At 43.0% G+C, this 16,259-nt stretch overlaps 1 protein-coding gene across 1 annotated transcript in view; it reads left to right on the forward strand.

Moving 5' to 3' along the window:
* Nucleotides 1–16,259, forward strand: part of GMPR (guanosine monophosphate reductase) — a 42,554-nt gene that overhangs the window by 9,508 nt on the left and 16,787 nt on the right. Inside the window, exons 5-7 of the mRNA XM_032115006.1 lie at nucleotides 5,151–5,232; nucleotides 7,524–7,630; nucleotides 13,174–13,216. Coding sequence (XP_031970897.1) covers nucleotides 5,151–5,232; nucleotides 7,524–7,630; nucleotides 13,174–13,216 — 232 coding nt within the window. The remainder of the gene's footprint in view (nucleotides 1–5,150; nucleotides 5,233–7,523; nucleotides 7,631–13,173; nucleotides 13,217–16,259) is intronic.

A 16,259-nucleotide genomic window follows, 5' to 3' on the forward strand; every position in this document is an offset into this window, starting at 1 on the left:
GAGTGTCTCACAAGTGCCTCCCGGGACCAGGAAGATCCTGAGGAGGATCACCCTTTGGGCTCTTTTGCTGTTGCACAGCGTTATGTGCATCCATTGGGCTTGCTTGCTAAAGAAAACCTTTAGTCAATGTTCATGATGGAGGATCAGAGCCTTTATATTACAGGTTGCATAGTCCTTATTTATGAGTTTAATTGTAGACATTAGGGTTATTCCATCACCCTGAAAGTCTGTTTGCAAGCTAAGTTATCTTTGCTAGCAAGATTTGCCAAGTTTTTATCCTGAATTTTTTTCATAGAATTCGTCTGTTCATGATACAGGAGCAACGCTGAGGGGGGAGCAGGGAGTGTGGCAGGAAGAAAACTGAGGCAGGAACGCACTTGGAGATACTGTAGCAGCCACAAATGTGGGCCAGAGAAGGAGACAAGCAGAGCTGCAAAGCAGAAGCAGAGGGAAACAGCAGGAGCCAGAAACTGTTGCTCTTCCTTGGAGTCAGTAGCAGAACTTTTCTGGGCCTTAGCTGGAGGCAGGAGTCAGAGAAAGCCATGCAGAATGCTCCCAGTTCATCCCTGGAACACACACCAGAGTAAATGCAGTCATGGCGTGTCCACCAGGGCTGAGGTCTCAGAACAGGAGCCAGGCAGGATCCCAGGATAGTAGACGGTGATGCTGCCGAGCCCATCTCAGGTCAGGCAAAGTACTGAGTGCAAACACCCACTGGGTATGGCTCAGCCTTGCAAAGGGCATCTCCCTCCATCTCATGGTTAAGCACCCCTTGCTTTGGTGGGTGGGAAGTGTCCTTTGGCCGTCTTCCTGATAATGTGGAGGCACAGACTGTGCTTTCCTCTAGGATACAAGAAGAAAGTTTGAGAACTGTTGTCATAGACACTTCTCCCCAGCTCGATCCATTGCCATTTGCCAGCAGCTTTCAATCAGTGCAGCAGTGTTCCTGTCTTAGGCAGTATGAGTTGATATTTATAGCAGGCTTTCATGAGGCACAGTATCAAATGCCTGACTGAAATTCAGAGGCACTGCCCTACTGTGCTCACTAATTTTGTATCTCTGTCAGAGAAGCCATAGTCTATATAATCCTGTTAGGTAAAATCCTGATCTCATTAAAGTCAGTAGGGAAGCTCCCTTTGACTTCTCTGAGGCCAAGATTTTCCTCAGGACTGACCCACAGTTCAGTCATCCTGGATAGTGCTGGTATGACCCAGGGTGATGCTCAGTTGAAGCCTCGTGCTGAGTGATGGTACATCACAATACTTGCACTAATTGCTGTGTTCCCTGACTACTTGTGTAAACACACTATAACATGTATTCTCTGTAGTGACTTCACTGTGCAGGTTCCAATTGCGTTCCATTCTTTCAAGTTAATTTTAAGAGGGTTTCATTTCTGTAGTCTTAGTCTTTCTATATTGACCTTTTCAGATTTTTTTTTTGAGTTGAAGTATTCTGGCTTTACCATACCAGTGGGGACTTCAAAAACCCTTTTGCTTCTATTCAGCTGTCCTACTGGTAAGACAAAGCATTGGTTTCAGTAAGGCAGAGTTCAGCTGGATGTGAGAAAACAGATTTCCCTTCTGCTGTGACAGTGGGGTCTCTTCACATACAGATAGCTGTGCCTCTCTCATAGTGGTTTTTTTGTGCTCTCTGAGGTCTGCAAAAGGTACCTGAAAGAAGCAGGCCTCTCATTGGCAGGTTGAAGTCTGCTATGTAGAGCTCTGCATCTTCCTTGAAAATTTGTTAAGGATCTGCAGATTCAGAAAGACAGAAATCACTGATGTGTGTACATGCATTCCAGGAAAAAATGTATGCTGGGGACATAAGTGCTTTTCCCTGCTAGGATGAGCATTTTGAATCAACATATGCAGTTCCAACATTTTCTAGCAGTAACTTAACAGTAAACGTCTGGTTAGCATTTCTGAAGAGACAGTTTGACAACCCTCTATGCTCTGCTAATGAGACACTGCTGTTTAAGTTAAATACATATTTGATCCCAAATCTCATGGAACCACTGATTTTAATGAATCTTTTGCATGTATTCCAGTATTTCACCAAGTTGTAGTGTGGTGTGTGTCATACAGCACAGGTGGTCATCTACCTTCCAGAGGTAAACTGCTTCCTTCATGTCCTAAGTGGCACACTCTCCATCACCCCACCTTGGAATGTACAGCACTTAGTATAACAAACTACCGCTGAGCAGAAAGGAAGCAGCACTTAGCTGAAACACTGCACCTATTATATATTCTTTATTTCCTGACTGTTCTATTTTATTTTTAATCAATATCATGCTCTTTTGAGCGAAGTTAAGTGGTCCTGTATCATAGACCACAAATTGCTGCTTTGTATTATCATTGTTTTTATAAGTGCTTCAGGTGGTGGCTTGTCAGCTGTTTCAAGCTAATAAAAGGAGGAAGCAAAATTCAATAAAAATAAATAAATGGTGAAATAGGAGTCAGAAATCAGTAAGTGGAGAACAGACCTTGCCCAGTATTCCCTGGGTGCCCTTCTGTTGACTTCAGCAGTAGTTATGTTTGCATAAAAGCTAAGAAAATACTAAGTAAGGATTTTAGAATTTGCCTCCTGCTCTGCCCATATCAGTATGGCTACAAACACTTGCTAAGTCCTGCAATATCATTATGTAAGAGATTTTCTGAACATCTCTAGATATAAATTTAGATCTCCACAAATTAATAGCCCATCTTGGTACTAGTGCAAAACAGGTGATTTGGAAAACTGGGGGTTTATCTTGTGCAGTTTTTCTAGTTAGGAACATTCTGTACACATGAGACAAGCCACAGAGCTGAAATAAAAACAAAATTGGCTTGTAAATGTCCCAGAGTACTGAAGGAGCTAGCAAGACCCCTCTCATCTCTTATCAAAGGTCTTGGGAGTATGGGGAGATTCCTGCTGACAGAAGGTGAGACAGTGTTACTCCAGTTTACAAGAAGGGTATGAGGGAAGACCTGGGAAACTAAACACTGAGAGGCATAGGGCATTGGCCACCTCTCTAGGAAGCCTGTTCTAGGGTTTGTCCAACCTCTCGCTTAAGAATTGATTCCTCACGTCAGGTCTGAACCTCCCTGAGGGACACAGCTTTGAGTCATTCATATGCATCCTGTCACTGGATCCCAGAGAGAACTCGGCACCTCCCTCTCCACTTCCCCTCTTCAGAAAGCTGTAGTGAGCAATGAGGTCACCCCTTGGCCACCTTCTCTCCAAGCTAGACAAACCCGGTGCCTTGGCCGCTCCCCCCAATACCTGCCTTTCAGGCCCATCACCAACTTTGCTACCTTCTTCTGGCACATTCAAAGACCTTCACGTTCTTCTTCAATTGTGGAGTGCAATTTATAGGATTGCATTCCTGTACAATATTCCCCCAGAGTATGGGAATGCAATTAGTACAGCCTATAGTGAGTCGGTTCAGCATGTGCTATGTCAGTGTTCATTTGCCTTGTGCAACCCTTTGCAGAGAGGAAAGCGTGGTCTGAAAATGCACTGGCTAACAGTTTGTTTTCAAATGTAACTCAAAGGATAGGTTTTAGCTCATAAATCTCCTTTGAATAGGATTCAAATGTCATTTGAAATCTTTGTTCTTTGAAGACTGTCTTTTCTCCAAAAGTCATCTGGACAGTGGACACTCCTGGCAAGGGAATTAATCTCTAGCTTCACACTGACGGCTGATCCATCAGATCCACATTTAGACACACGCAAGGGCCTGTCTTGTCACGCTGAGCTTGTATCAAAATGTTTCTTTAACTGAGTAGACATAGACTGGCAGCTCTCTGCAGTTACTGCACCAGTTTTGCAAGCCAATTATCAAGTGCGTGCTAGAAGGTTGTTTTGTAGTTTCTTTTATTAAAAGTATCAGTAATTTCATCACACTGGTATTCACAGCATCCATGGACCAGAAAAATCTGTATCTCATGGTATGTTACTACAGGCCCCATACTCCATGCCAGCTGAGGCTGTGTCAGAAGAGAGCCCCTACCTCAATAAACCACGTGTGAAAAACCATACTCTAGTATCAGGTAACCCAATGTCAGGGGAAGTGCTACAAGTTTCTGCTACAGTTTGGAGTAGGTAAATGTTCCTGGAGGCATGAGTAGATCACAAGGTGACTGTGAGCCAGGCAAATGCATTCTTGTGTGTCAGGCAAGATATTTCCAGAAAAGGCAAGTGTTGTGCAAAGACTTGGTGAGAACTCGCCTGTACCACTGTGGATAGTTCTCATTCCTCAGGCTCAAGAAACATCTGTCTGGTATGACTTCAAGGAAGTCTGTGAAGGCAAACAAAGACGAAGCAATTGATTAGGGGTGTGGAGAGCCAATAGAAGAAGATTTCTAGAAGACGGAAGATGAAGGCTGAGAGAGCTGCCTTCACTTTCAACAAAGATAACAATGTAGCCAAAAGGAGGAAAAGAGCTATTGAAGTGCAAGGAAAAATACGGTAAAGAACACAAACCAATTCAGAACTTCTTTCAAAGAAGACGTCACCCTAAACAGCATGCTCTCTGTATCTCTGCAACGGTCATGCAGAGGGAACCAAACCCCTGTTTTTAACCACTGGTATCACCACAACCAAATTGTATGAATGCTCAGAGTTATATAGTCTGGATATACATACCAATTTTGGCACCCATGTACAAAATTAGAAGAATAGTACCTTAGTTACTCTTTCAGTGGGCAAAATGCTGAATCCTAAAGGAAAAAGATATTTTCCAGAGTTTTAAACAAGATCTGAACATCTTCCTGCAAAGTGAGTTAGGCAAAAGGCGTGGAGGTCTCTAGGTAGGAGAGGTGGAGGAGTTCACTGTATATTAGAGAGAAGAATAGCGCTTATGGTTCGGGATGATGTGGTTGAGAGCCTCTGGGTGAGGAGTAGGGGGATGGACGACAAAGCAGATCTCCTGATGGGATGCTAAGGATCAGGGTTTACTGGACTAATCGTTAAATTCATTTGACTTGAGAATGTACCTGTATGACTGATTTAATCTTGGTGGCACATGCATTGAACAGTATGGTGAACTATATTCTTCCATACTCTGTATAGTTCAACTTGTAAAAGCTCTGGATAAGACTTTACATTATCATCATTGCTGCAGTAGTCTTGAAGTCTCCTGTACATGTGATATTGTTCTTTTTGTCTAGGCAGGCAATGTGGTGACAGGAGAGATGGTAGAAGAACTTATTATTTCTGGAGCAGATATTATTAAAGTGGGTATTGGACCAGGTAAGTCAAATAAGGGTGGCTTTTGGTACCACTGGTGGAGGAGTTGTCCAGATGGAACCAGTGTATAATGCTGTTTTCTTGCCTGTTAGAATGCCAAGATCCACTCAGGTCAATAAAGTACCAGTGACCTAGCACACAGTGTATTTAAGAAATACAGGCAGGGTGCTAGTGTTTCATAGTGCACAGAGTTGCATATTGCTCCTTCAGTCGGTGAAGATGCCTGTTATTGGAAGCACTGGACTGCCTGAGTTCCTGACATTATCACTGATAACATGTGTTTGGGAACACTTTTCTAGCCTGTTGAAAAGAGGATGAGTCATCCAAGCTAAAGCTCAAAGGATACTGTGTTCAGGTGTCCACTTCTGTCAAGGAAAGATGGGTTTCTGAATAGCTTTATGATTTGTGTTCTGTGAAGCTGAGGTTATCCTTGTCAATGTCCTCACAGATGCAATGGTGGTAATTGCAAAATATGGGTAACTTTGCCTCTAGCTGTTACTATTGCCTGAGAGCTAAAATTTACATTAATGCACTTACATGCTATCTATCACTCTAACGTTTCCGTGGATAAATGAGAGAACTCTAAAGTTCTTACAGTGTTTTTCCTGTCTTCCCTAATATTGTTGTCTGGCATACACTGCCATAATCGGTCTTTTTTTCCCCCCTCTCTCCTTGTGCCTTCCTTCACATATTCCTTCTCTTGCTATTTTCTTCTTAGACTGCAGCTGGAGTCACCATATGTGGGCTAGATTTTAAAGTGGCTAGCACAAATGCCACTGACAGTATAGCTGTGATCAGCCAGTGCAGTGCAGGCAGATTGTTTACTCTGCAGTGCCAAATAGTTACGGTCCATGAATGGATAACTGGAGCAGAGAAAATGATGTAATAAACATTGCAGTTGTGCCCAGGAAGATGTCAAACAATAAATATTGCAAAATACATGAAGAATAAACAACAGAGATGTCATAGTGTAATTATCACAGGAAAATTCAGATTTAAAAGAAGAATAATTATAGTTTGTAGCCTCAAACATGGAAATACGAGTAAATGCTGTATAATCCTCCCTGGAGATCTTCCTGAACAGATCTGTACAAATCGACCACGCAAACCCACAGGTAACAAATGTTCCTCCCTCAGGTCTTCAGGTTCTTTTCCAGATAATGATCCATCCTGTGGAAAATGGCAATGATTTATTATAAAGCATTACATACACTATAAAGTACAAGCCCTGTGGAAATTATATTGAAACTAATTTTGTTACTATTTTGCAAGAATTCTTCTCAGTGTTTTCACTTTGTCAGTTCTTTGAAGGATCTTTGGTAACTTTTGCTTTACTGGTAGCTTGAATATACCTGGATATCAGCTGAGTGACAGGATCCAGATTTCACTGCATTTGGTTTAGAATCTGTTTTGAAATTCTTGTTATCATGCAGACCTTTTACATCTGTATCCTAAATTATAGGACCTAGACTGGCAAAAAGCAATCCTCATTTTGACTCTTAATTTGAGGAAAAAATAGAGAAGGTATTCCAGAAGGTCTATAGCCATGTTGCTATGTTGAACTATAATTAAATTGGTTTATGTGTGTGTGTATATATATATATGTTTATTTTTATCTGCACATGCATGCAAAATGTATGTGTATAAATAATATAGTTCAATTATTAGATATAGTTTACATATTTCCCTTGGTGTTGCACTATACAGCTTTCAGATGATTACTTATCTCGCTTTTTAAATGCTATGTGCTGATTTTTTTATATTCCCCAAAACTGCAGTCAACCAAATATTTCTGCCTTCAGTATTAAGCAAATGATGGGAAAATTGTTACCAAAAAAAAAAGTTACTGATTTTACCACAGAATTATTTCTTTAAACATGCAGAAAAGAGATAGAAATATTTATTAGAAGAAATGTTCAGGTAATAACTGCTACTGCTGAGTCTCACAGGTTGTGATTCTAGTCCTGTTGTCCCTTCCCTTCAGGCATCTCAGTCAGATTGCCTTTCTTGTGATGCAGTAATTCCCTCACTGAGAAGTATTACTGATGAGACCTAAACTGGGACTTGCCCTGGAGAAGAAAGGGGGGACATTAGTCTCCTCAGCCATAGCTCCCATGAAGTTATGTGAGAGCATTTAAAAACTCAAGTTCCTATGTGTTCCTTTTATCTCTGAGAAGCTACCATCGGCAATAGACACTTCTTGAGAGAAAAATAGTGCTGATAGAAACACTTTTTTTTGTATCATTTCTGTCATCCTAATGGGCTATGTTTTTTCCTCTCATTCTCTTGTCTAGGTTCTGTGTGTACCACTCGGATTAAGACAGGGGTGGGCTATCCCCAGCTAAGTGCTGTTATTGAGTGTGCAGACTCAGCACATGGCTTGAAAGGACATATCATCTCTGTAAGTAACTATCATCCACTCTCAGATTCCCACTGTGCAAATCGTTGTGGAATAGGAGAATCAAGCAGTCTAGTACCCTGCATGTTAAAGCCTGGCCTTCTGTCATCTCAGTTGACTCCTGTATTAGCACCTAGGACAGTCAGTGGAGATCCAGATGTAAAGAAACCAACTCTCTCTAACATTAAAAAGACATGGGCACCTCACTTCTGTTAATGCCTTTGGAAATCTGCTTCTTGCTCCCTGAATGGAGTAAGCTGTTATGTAAACAGAATAGGAAGCTTGATAGTGTTTTCACTATTGAAGCAAAAAAAATTCCTATGAAAGACTTCTGAAAAAGGAGTGGAACGTAAACATGGCTTTCCTCAGAGAGTGTGACTGAGGGGCGGGCAGGCAGTAGAGGTGAGTACAAGGTAAAATGATGCAAGCCCGTCTGTGCCCTAGTTGGATTGATCCAGACAGCATCGTCACAGAGCTCTCTGCGCAGGGGCAGGAGTGTTCGAGGTGGCTCTTTTGAGCACAGCTGGCACGTGAGCCACTTATGTTCTCGCCAAACTCTGGGGAAATAACAAGCCTGTGGACAAAAAGAGCATCTGTCTGTATTGCGTGCTAATGGCAGTTTCCGCTCTATCAGCAAGACCAGCTTCACCTCACACAGAGAAAGGAAATTGGCAAGCATGGCCCCAGACTGAGCTAGTGTGCAGCCTGCAGCACCCAAAGGTCCTGTGGGCTTGGGCATACACAGGCAGGCACCACACCCTGGCCATGTCAGGCTGGCACAGCCTCTGCAGGCTGCCTGTGAGGCAGCTGCTCATGGGGAGGGCACAAGGGTTCACCTGTGTGCTGTGCTCACAGTCAGCAGCCTCCCTCAGCTGCCATAGGAGAGATCACACACTGGATTTTAGATCTACTGCCAAGCGAAATCATTGGAAGGCCCTAGTTTCTTCGATCCAGTTGGGACTAGTATCCATGTGAGGAAGGAGGAATGTTGTGTTGTGTTGTGTTGTTGAGGAAGGAGGTGAGAGGAAAACAAAGTGATTGGGGATGGGCAAAGGGTTTGATTGGGTCTCTTGGAGTGTAATGGAGCAGGAACACGTGTTACAGTCAGATCTCTCTTGCTCTTTATTGTTAATGAATATGCATTCCCTCCTCTCCATGGCTCCTCTACATGAATTTTGCAGAAAAAAAGAAAAGCAGTCTGTGATTTTTATGACTTGGGCAGTATTGCAAATGTTTCTGTCTATAACAGACAGTAGAACATGTGTGCAATAGAGCATGAAAGCCTCACTCGTTACTATGAAGGCTGGATAAGTATAGGTGTCATCCTGGCAGTGATGCTCAGAGACCCATCTTAGTTCTGCAATAATCATTTTCTGCTAGCAGCCCTCAGAAGAATGCTGTTACCCTGATTTTACAAGAAAACGGGGAGTGTGTACTTAGACTGCTGAAAAATTAGATGGTTCTGTATTGTATCTCCTTTCCTGCTTTGGGAATGGATCAGTTCTTGACTTGCTCAGGTTTCAGTGATCCCACACCTATCAGCCCCCTAGATGTTATGGGGGAATATAGGAGGGCAATTTGATACCTTTCTACTACCAACATCCAGGCCAAGAGAAATATCTTCAGCTGCAGCTGGGGTCTCTAACATCACTTCAGCTCAACTCTGACACCCAATCTAAGAAGAGTAAAGCAAGGGTAAAGATACTATGCCTGAATTCTAGAGCATTCAGATGGGTATTGGTGTATTTATTAGGGAAAGAAAAGGCTGGACTGCATGGTTGTTGCCAGAGCTCTGGCAAGAATATCGTGGAAGAGAGGTGTCCTCATGACAGAAAAACACCATATGGCAGCAATTCTAAGTATAGAATTGGGTCTGGTGACGACAAGTATACATGGTATCCCTCAAAATGTCTCACTGCTATCTTTCTGGGGATTGAAGAAGGGGCACACCCTACCTGAGCCAAAAGAAATCCCTACAGGCAGAGTATTACCACAGCTGTCTATGTCAATTCCCCAGGAGAAAATGTGTCTGGCTGTTTTTTGTGATATTGATATGGAACTAGCAGGAAGCATATGAAAAGATTCGAAGCCTACCACCTAGCTTTGTGTAGATTATAGCTAATGGTGTGATATGGGTTAGTCCCTTGGGGCACTTTCTTGTCTCCACTTCTGTCTTGTCCAGTACCTTCATCAAATTGCTCCTTGTTCTTGTTATGCTGGTACAACTTCCATATGAAGAAAAAGATGCTGTCAGAATGAGGAAGTGGTGGTGCTGAGCACAGTATAGGCACTGCAGGGAACACAGCACAACTGAACCCTGATCTTAAGGAGCTCTGCTAGAATGGGAGCACTATCTGGGATTTTAAGCATTCTTATTACTGAAGTTGTCATGTATGATTTTTGGAGCTGATACGTTGACAAAGAAAGTGACAATTTTCAGTCAAACATGATAGTCCAAGTGAACACCTGGTGTCTGTGTAGTCATTTACACAGAGAAGTAGGAGGTAAAATTGCACCAGTTGCTTTCCTCATGCTAAATTATCTGTAAGACTCAAAGCTCACCTCAGAAATGAATCTTTCATGACTCACTGAAAGCAGAGAGGAAACCCTCCCTAGGATACAGACACAGTTTCTGTCCCATGCTGTTTGTCTGGGAGCCAGTAGTCTCAATTTTCATTCTTGCTAATCCATTGGCCTTGAGAAAGTGCTGCAGTGAGTTACAGGAGGGGGCCTGCTTGAGATAAAGTTTCTGTTTCTTGTAGGTCAGAGAACTCCTCTGCTGGACAGAGAGGCAGTCACATATTCTAGTAAGCCAGCAATGTGGGGAATGGAAAGCAGTCTTGCATGTGTCCTCTCTCATGTGGCTATCATTTGACAGAGATCCCTGTTTCCCCTTCACCCTGCCTGGGTGATGGGTCACCAGCATTCAGTGAAAAGAATGACTAAGGGCTTCTTCACCCAGCTACTGCCATACTGTCTCTTTTTCCACACAGAAATATACCCAGTATATGTAGTTCAGAATAAAGCACCATATGTATTGTTTTTACTGCTGTATATGCCACATACTTACATATTTTCTGCATAATAGCTGTCTGATTGCTGATACTGTAGAAAGCACTGGTTATGCAGTTTATTATAAAGGTTGCTTGAAACATAAATCATAGTTATAAACTCATTATAAATTGCATATAATACTAAATATTCAACCAGTGCATACTGGTTTTCCATGCTGTATTTTTTTTTTCCTTGGGCTAAATTTTGTTGCTGTTAAATGGCTTGTCTATCTGGAGAGCAAGACTGGGGACAATAACATTACTTCAGCCACACTAAAGTAATTCTGTTGACTGGAAAGCTGCTTTCCCCTCTCCTTGTTCCTAGCACCCACTTGGCTCAGACTCAGGTTCTCTACAGGTTCCATGACCATAACCCTTTCCAGCAGTCTTACTTTGGAATTATGCCAGTTCTTCTGAATTCAGGGGCAGATTTTTACAGATTAATTTCCCCAGGGTTCTGAGGTAGAGGCTGAGCCTGCAGCAAGCTCTGTAACTCAAGCCCAGCCATCTACAAGTAATTTTGAACCCAGACCCCTGTTGTGACAAGCTGAATTTCAAGGGGAAGCTTCCGATGCAGCAGCAGAACAGTCTTACTTGGTAAACAGAGTGCCTGATATTTCACATGGAATGAAGGGCTTTATTGCATATAGTTTTATTATATAGCATCTTCTGACATAAGTGCTTAGGATGTTCCCTTTTCGTCTCCCTTTCTGTGAATCGCTAAATTTACCTGCTTATCTGAAATAACTGGAGACATCTACAGATAAAGAAGGGCTGTGAATCATCATTGTCAGTTCCTTTTATCTTAAATGGTAACTGGTGAGCTTTTGGGCAAGTCTCTTAAGCTGCTCAGCATTTTGTAATTTGGTAACATTCAAAGTGATATCTTTTGAAGACAGTGATTAAGGGTTACACAGTTACCATCCTCTTGGTACTTTCAAAAGCATAAAACCTTCATCACTGCCACTACTGGGTTGGTGATAAAAGTCAGACACTGAGCCACCCAACAACAGTGGCTGCAACCCACCTACAAGAGAGCATTCACAGCCAGTGTCTCTCAGACAGTAAGAGTCCTAAAACTGTTCTTTGAAGATTATTAGACCCTTCTTTCTACCCTGGCTCTTCCTCCCCTGATACATGCACATGCACTCACACCCTCCTCCAGGCTATGTCAGATTTGTTAGAGGGAAAGAACTGCACAAGCAGAGCCCTTAAAAGGAGAGAGAGAGATTCAGCTGTCAGCCCAGCACTCATTCCTGGATCTGACAGCAAGGGTCTCTAAGCTCAACAAAAGGCAAAATGTGCTAGAGGTTAACAGCAAATTGAATGAAAACCCTTAAAGTTCTACCAGGCACTTTTTGCAGTGGGGTGTCCTTTGAGAAGCCACTCACTTTTGGATCCACCTTCTCAGTTTGTGTCTGAATCCTTTCCTGGATACACAGAGTTTCTAACCCACAGCCCTGCTGCCAGCTGCCCATCAAAGCCAGCTCTAATGTGGCTGATGGGGGGCGTGTCTGGCTGTGCTCTGCCACAGGTCATGCCCAGCCACGTATTTCTGCCAACAGGGAGGGGAAACAGCATGAGGTAACCGGCCAGTCTAGGGGGTTACTTCAAAAGCAGGAAAGATGTTGGCAGTCTGCAACGGATCCAGATCATCAAAGGAATGGGGAGCTCTCCTGGTACAATGACTGTGTAAAGGATCTTTCATCTGGTGCTCAGACCTTTACAAATCCTAAAGAACCATAGCACATGATGAGCTCTGCTGTGTGCCATTCCTTTTTTACAGCTCTATCACACATACACAGCCTCCCTGTCCTCAGCTGAAACCCCTTCATCAGCCACTGCTTTGCACTGAAACTGAAATGCGTAGGTTTAAAATGCTGGAGATCCAGAGTGCTGTTGTTTCCTTACCGAGCCCATAGCAAACAGTAAAGGAGTAGGATGAGAGGTTCATTTTCATTTACCAAAGATTATATTAACCAGGTTTCTTAGAGATTAGCAGATAAAAATCCAACATAGTTGATGGTGTATTCCCTCACCCCTCCCACTGTGACCTTTTAATGTATTGTAAACTGCTGAGAAAGTTATTTTAAATGTCTTCGGTGGTTTAAGGTAGAGGCTTGTGGTACTTCTGCATCACACAGCCTTTGATTAAAATGGCAGGGGATGATTCAGATTATCAGAGGAGGTTTTGTTTTCTGGTTTCTGGAATTTGGGAACTTGCAGTCATGAATTAGCATTGCTGCTGTTACCAGTGGTATTATCAGTAGACTGTACAGTAGAGTAGGTGAGCCTGAAAGAGGTAAGCAGTGGAAAGGATCACCTGGATTCCCTGAAAACGTAGCCAAGATGATACATACCAAGTGCACAGTCAGCTCTCTTGACATGCTGTTCCTGAGCAGGGGCCACAGTGTTGCAGGTCGCAGAGCTCCAGTGCTCACTGGGTCCCTGGGTGACCTCGCTGCCACTCACTGTTGTCTTTTCTTTGTGCAGGACGGAGGGTGCAACTGCCCAGGAGATGTCGCCAAAGCGTTTGGTAAGGACATTGTTGTGACACCCCCACGTGTTCCTAGCACCCCTGGCAGCAGAGATGCAGGAATCGGTTTGACCCTGAATGTGTGATCAATTAGCAGGAGGTTACATTCGTCCCTGCGGGTGACTCCAGTGAAATTAATGCACCAGGCGTGAATTCGCTCTTTGGAACAGACAGTCCAAATTCTGCAGTGCAAAACATAGAGTGGTCGAAGTGCTATTTAGAAATTATCTGCCAGGTGTGTATGAGATACAGCCACTGGGAGAGTAATACAAAGAAAACTGATAAGAGTTTCTTCTGAGTAGGGTTCAGACATGCCTGTAACATTGCCAGATCTGGCCAACTTGAGCCTTGAGTGGAAGAAGAGCTGGTGGAATGCATGTTGGACAGAAGAACAAAACAAAAAGGCGGGCCAGATCCCTGGAGATGTTCTCAGGATCAGCTGTCCACTTGAAGAGATGAGATTTTATTTATACTGTATCCCCTAGAGCTAGGCAGATGTCTAAAACATCTAAATTAATAATTAACAGATTTTGATTTCATGCCAGTAAGTTCAGTGAACTGCACCAGCTCTTGGTGATAGAATATTTAATCTGAAAGCACTCTCTGTTGGGCATGAAAGTTATGTTGGTATGGGGGGTCAAACTCATGATTGTCACTTAGCCATAACCTTGTTACAGCAGCATATGGGAAGCAGACACTAAATGCATCCTGAGATGACAAGACATTTAAAGGTACTCCCCCACCTCCCAAAATGCCAGACTCTTTGTAGGTGTCAAGTAGGGTAATGCCTGGAATACAGTGGGACAGCACAGTCTCTCACTGGGATTTCAGGGTGGTATGAAAATAAGAGATAGCACATTATAATACAGAATGTCTGCTTTGCAGAAGATTTGCAAGTTTGGAAATAGAGGCACGCCTAAACTCAGCTTACAGACCTGCCAAGAAAAGCTCTAGGCCTCCTGGAAAGGTTGAAACCAAAATCTGTCTTCTAAGTTTGGGGACAGCTCCTGTTTTGAGACAGGTCAGATGACAAGGAAGACTTAATTAGAGAATTCAAAGCACAGCTGTGGAGTGATTGCTACCAGCAAGGAATGTGCTTGGTCAGAGGATTTCACATAACCCTTGTGTTACCCAGTGGTGATGTGATGCAGGGAATAGAGAATTCCAGTTGGGTGATTCCAACATAGCTGAACAGCAGCATCCACCCTCTTAGACAAGATTATATTAAATAATGCCAGACCTCTGCTCAGCCCTCACTCTGACGTGCTGCCTGCAGTGAGGTCTTTGTTCTGCCTTTCTTTGGCTTCACAGCTCACCAAGTTCTTCCTGGTGGTGTGGTCCTTGGGAGCTTGTGAACTGAGACTGTGACTTGACTGTATTCCCAGCTGTCTGCACAGAAACTTTCTTCAACAAGAGCATTTCCAGAAGTTAGAACAACAGGAAGCAACTTCAGAGTGTTTCAAATATTTTTCTTTGTGGTGTTTATAACAAGTCTGAAAGATCCTTGTAGTCTCTTTGGGCTAACTGAACCTAAACCTGCTTGAAGCCGGTGAAGAGACAGCTTCTGGCTTTCTTGTTTGTCAAGAGGTGCTGGGATTCACAGTGGTACATGCCTGAAGGCTGCCACAGAATTATTTCTTGGACAGAGGAGCATCAGAAAGCTGACATTTTACAGGCAGTAGTTACACTCTTGATAGTAGCCCAGGCAGATCAGACTGACTGTGTGTTGCAGCTACAGAGCTGGAAATGATGGAGATGACCCTGAGGCAATAAACTTACTGTATCTGGTTATGTACAGTTGAGGTAGACACACTGTGAACATCTGATGAGCTGGGCCCAGGGGTGCATTTGTCAAAAGTATGTGGCAAAATAAGCTTTGAGATAACATTATTACTACCAGTGTTTATTGAATGCTGCTGAAGTGATTGGCTATCTGAGCCTCATAGATCGTAGCCACCATGCCCAGCATTTACAAGTCAAAGCCTTGACACTGAATTGTCGAGCACAGACCTCTGCGCTTGAGTCACATGAATGTATTGGATAGCAAAGACCAGGTGATAAAACACAGATATGTACAGCTTCATCTAGGGATGAAGGCCGGGACAAAGCATGGGCAAGAGACATGAAGAGGACTTTTGGTTAAAGTATTTCTGCTATCTCTTTTTAGTGGATCACTGTAAAATCTTCATGGGATGGGATAATTCACTGTAAAGCAGTGACAAAGCATCCATTTGAATCATGGGAAGTGTGAGGGAGTCCCAAACGTGAAGAGTAGCACTGACAAATGGCTAAAGGTGTGACTGGAGGAGCCAAGTTCTTGGAAATAGGAAGAGTAGAGTGGATTGAGTGAGAGAATTGTGAAGAACCAAGAAGTAGATGTTGAGAAGCTTTAAGTTGACACCACTTACTGGTGCCAGGTCTCAGAGGCAGATTGGGCATTTTGACAGAGGGGAAACAAGGTAGAAGCTTATTTAAAAACACAAGGAACAGGGAAGCACTGAAGGTGAGGGACAAAAATGCTGGGAGAGACATACTTTGGGAGAGACTGCTGAAATTCTGGAACTGCTGAATGGGAACCTGGTATGGATTTGGTAAACTGAAGATGTCACTGCCATCTGGGTATTGGAGATTATAATGAAAAATATGTAGGTTGATAGGAAAGAAAAGAGCTGTTTTGATGCAGGAATGAGAGAAAGCATGAAAGAACTTTATGCTGGGGTCTCAGATGGTTCATATAACTGAACCCTTGGAAAGGCTGATAACATGAACACATTTCTCAGAATGCTCTAGGGAGGTACTACTGTCTCCTTTTTTAATGATGAGAAGTCAAAGCACAGAAATAGTAAGTTCAATTGCCTGAGGTCACATATATTTTTGTGACACAGCCAGAAGAGTGTGCTTTTTGAATCTTGTGCCAGCATCTTTAACACATTACTGCTGTTCCTTCCAGCAGTGATGAGAAGAGATGCAGGAGCAGGGAAGGAAAAGGAAGGAAAAATTATATAGAAAAGTCAACTGGGGACATACACTAGTTCCAGATTAC

Source organism: Corvus moneduloides, chromosome 1, assembly GCF_009650955.1.
Source record: "Corvus moneduloides isolate bCorMon1 chromosome 1, bCorMon1.pri, whole genome shotgun sequence".
Classification (NCBI taxonomy): Eukaryota; Metazoa; Chordata; class Aves; order Passeriformes; family Corvidae; genus Corvus; species Corvus moneduloides.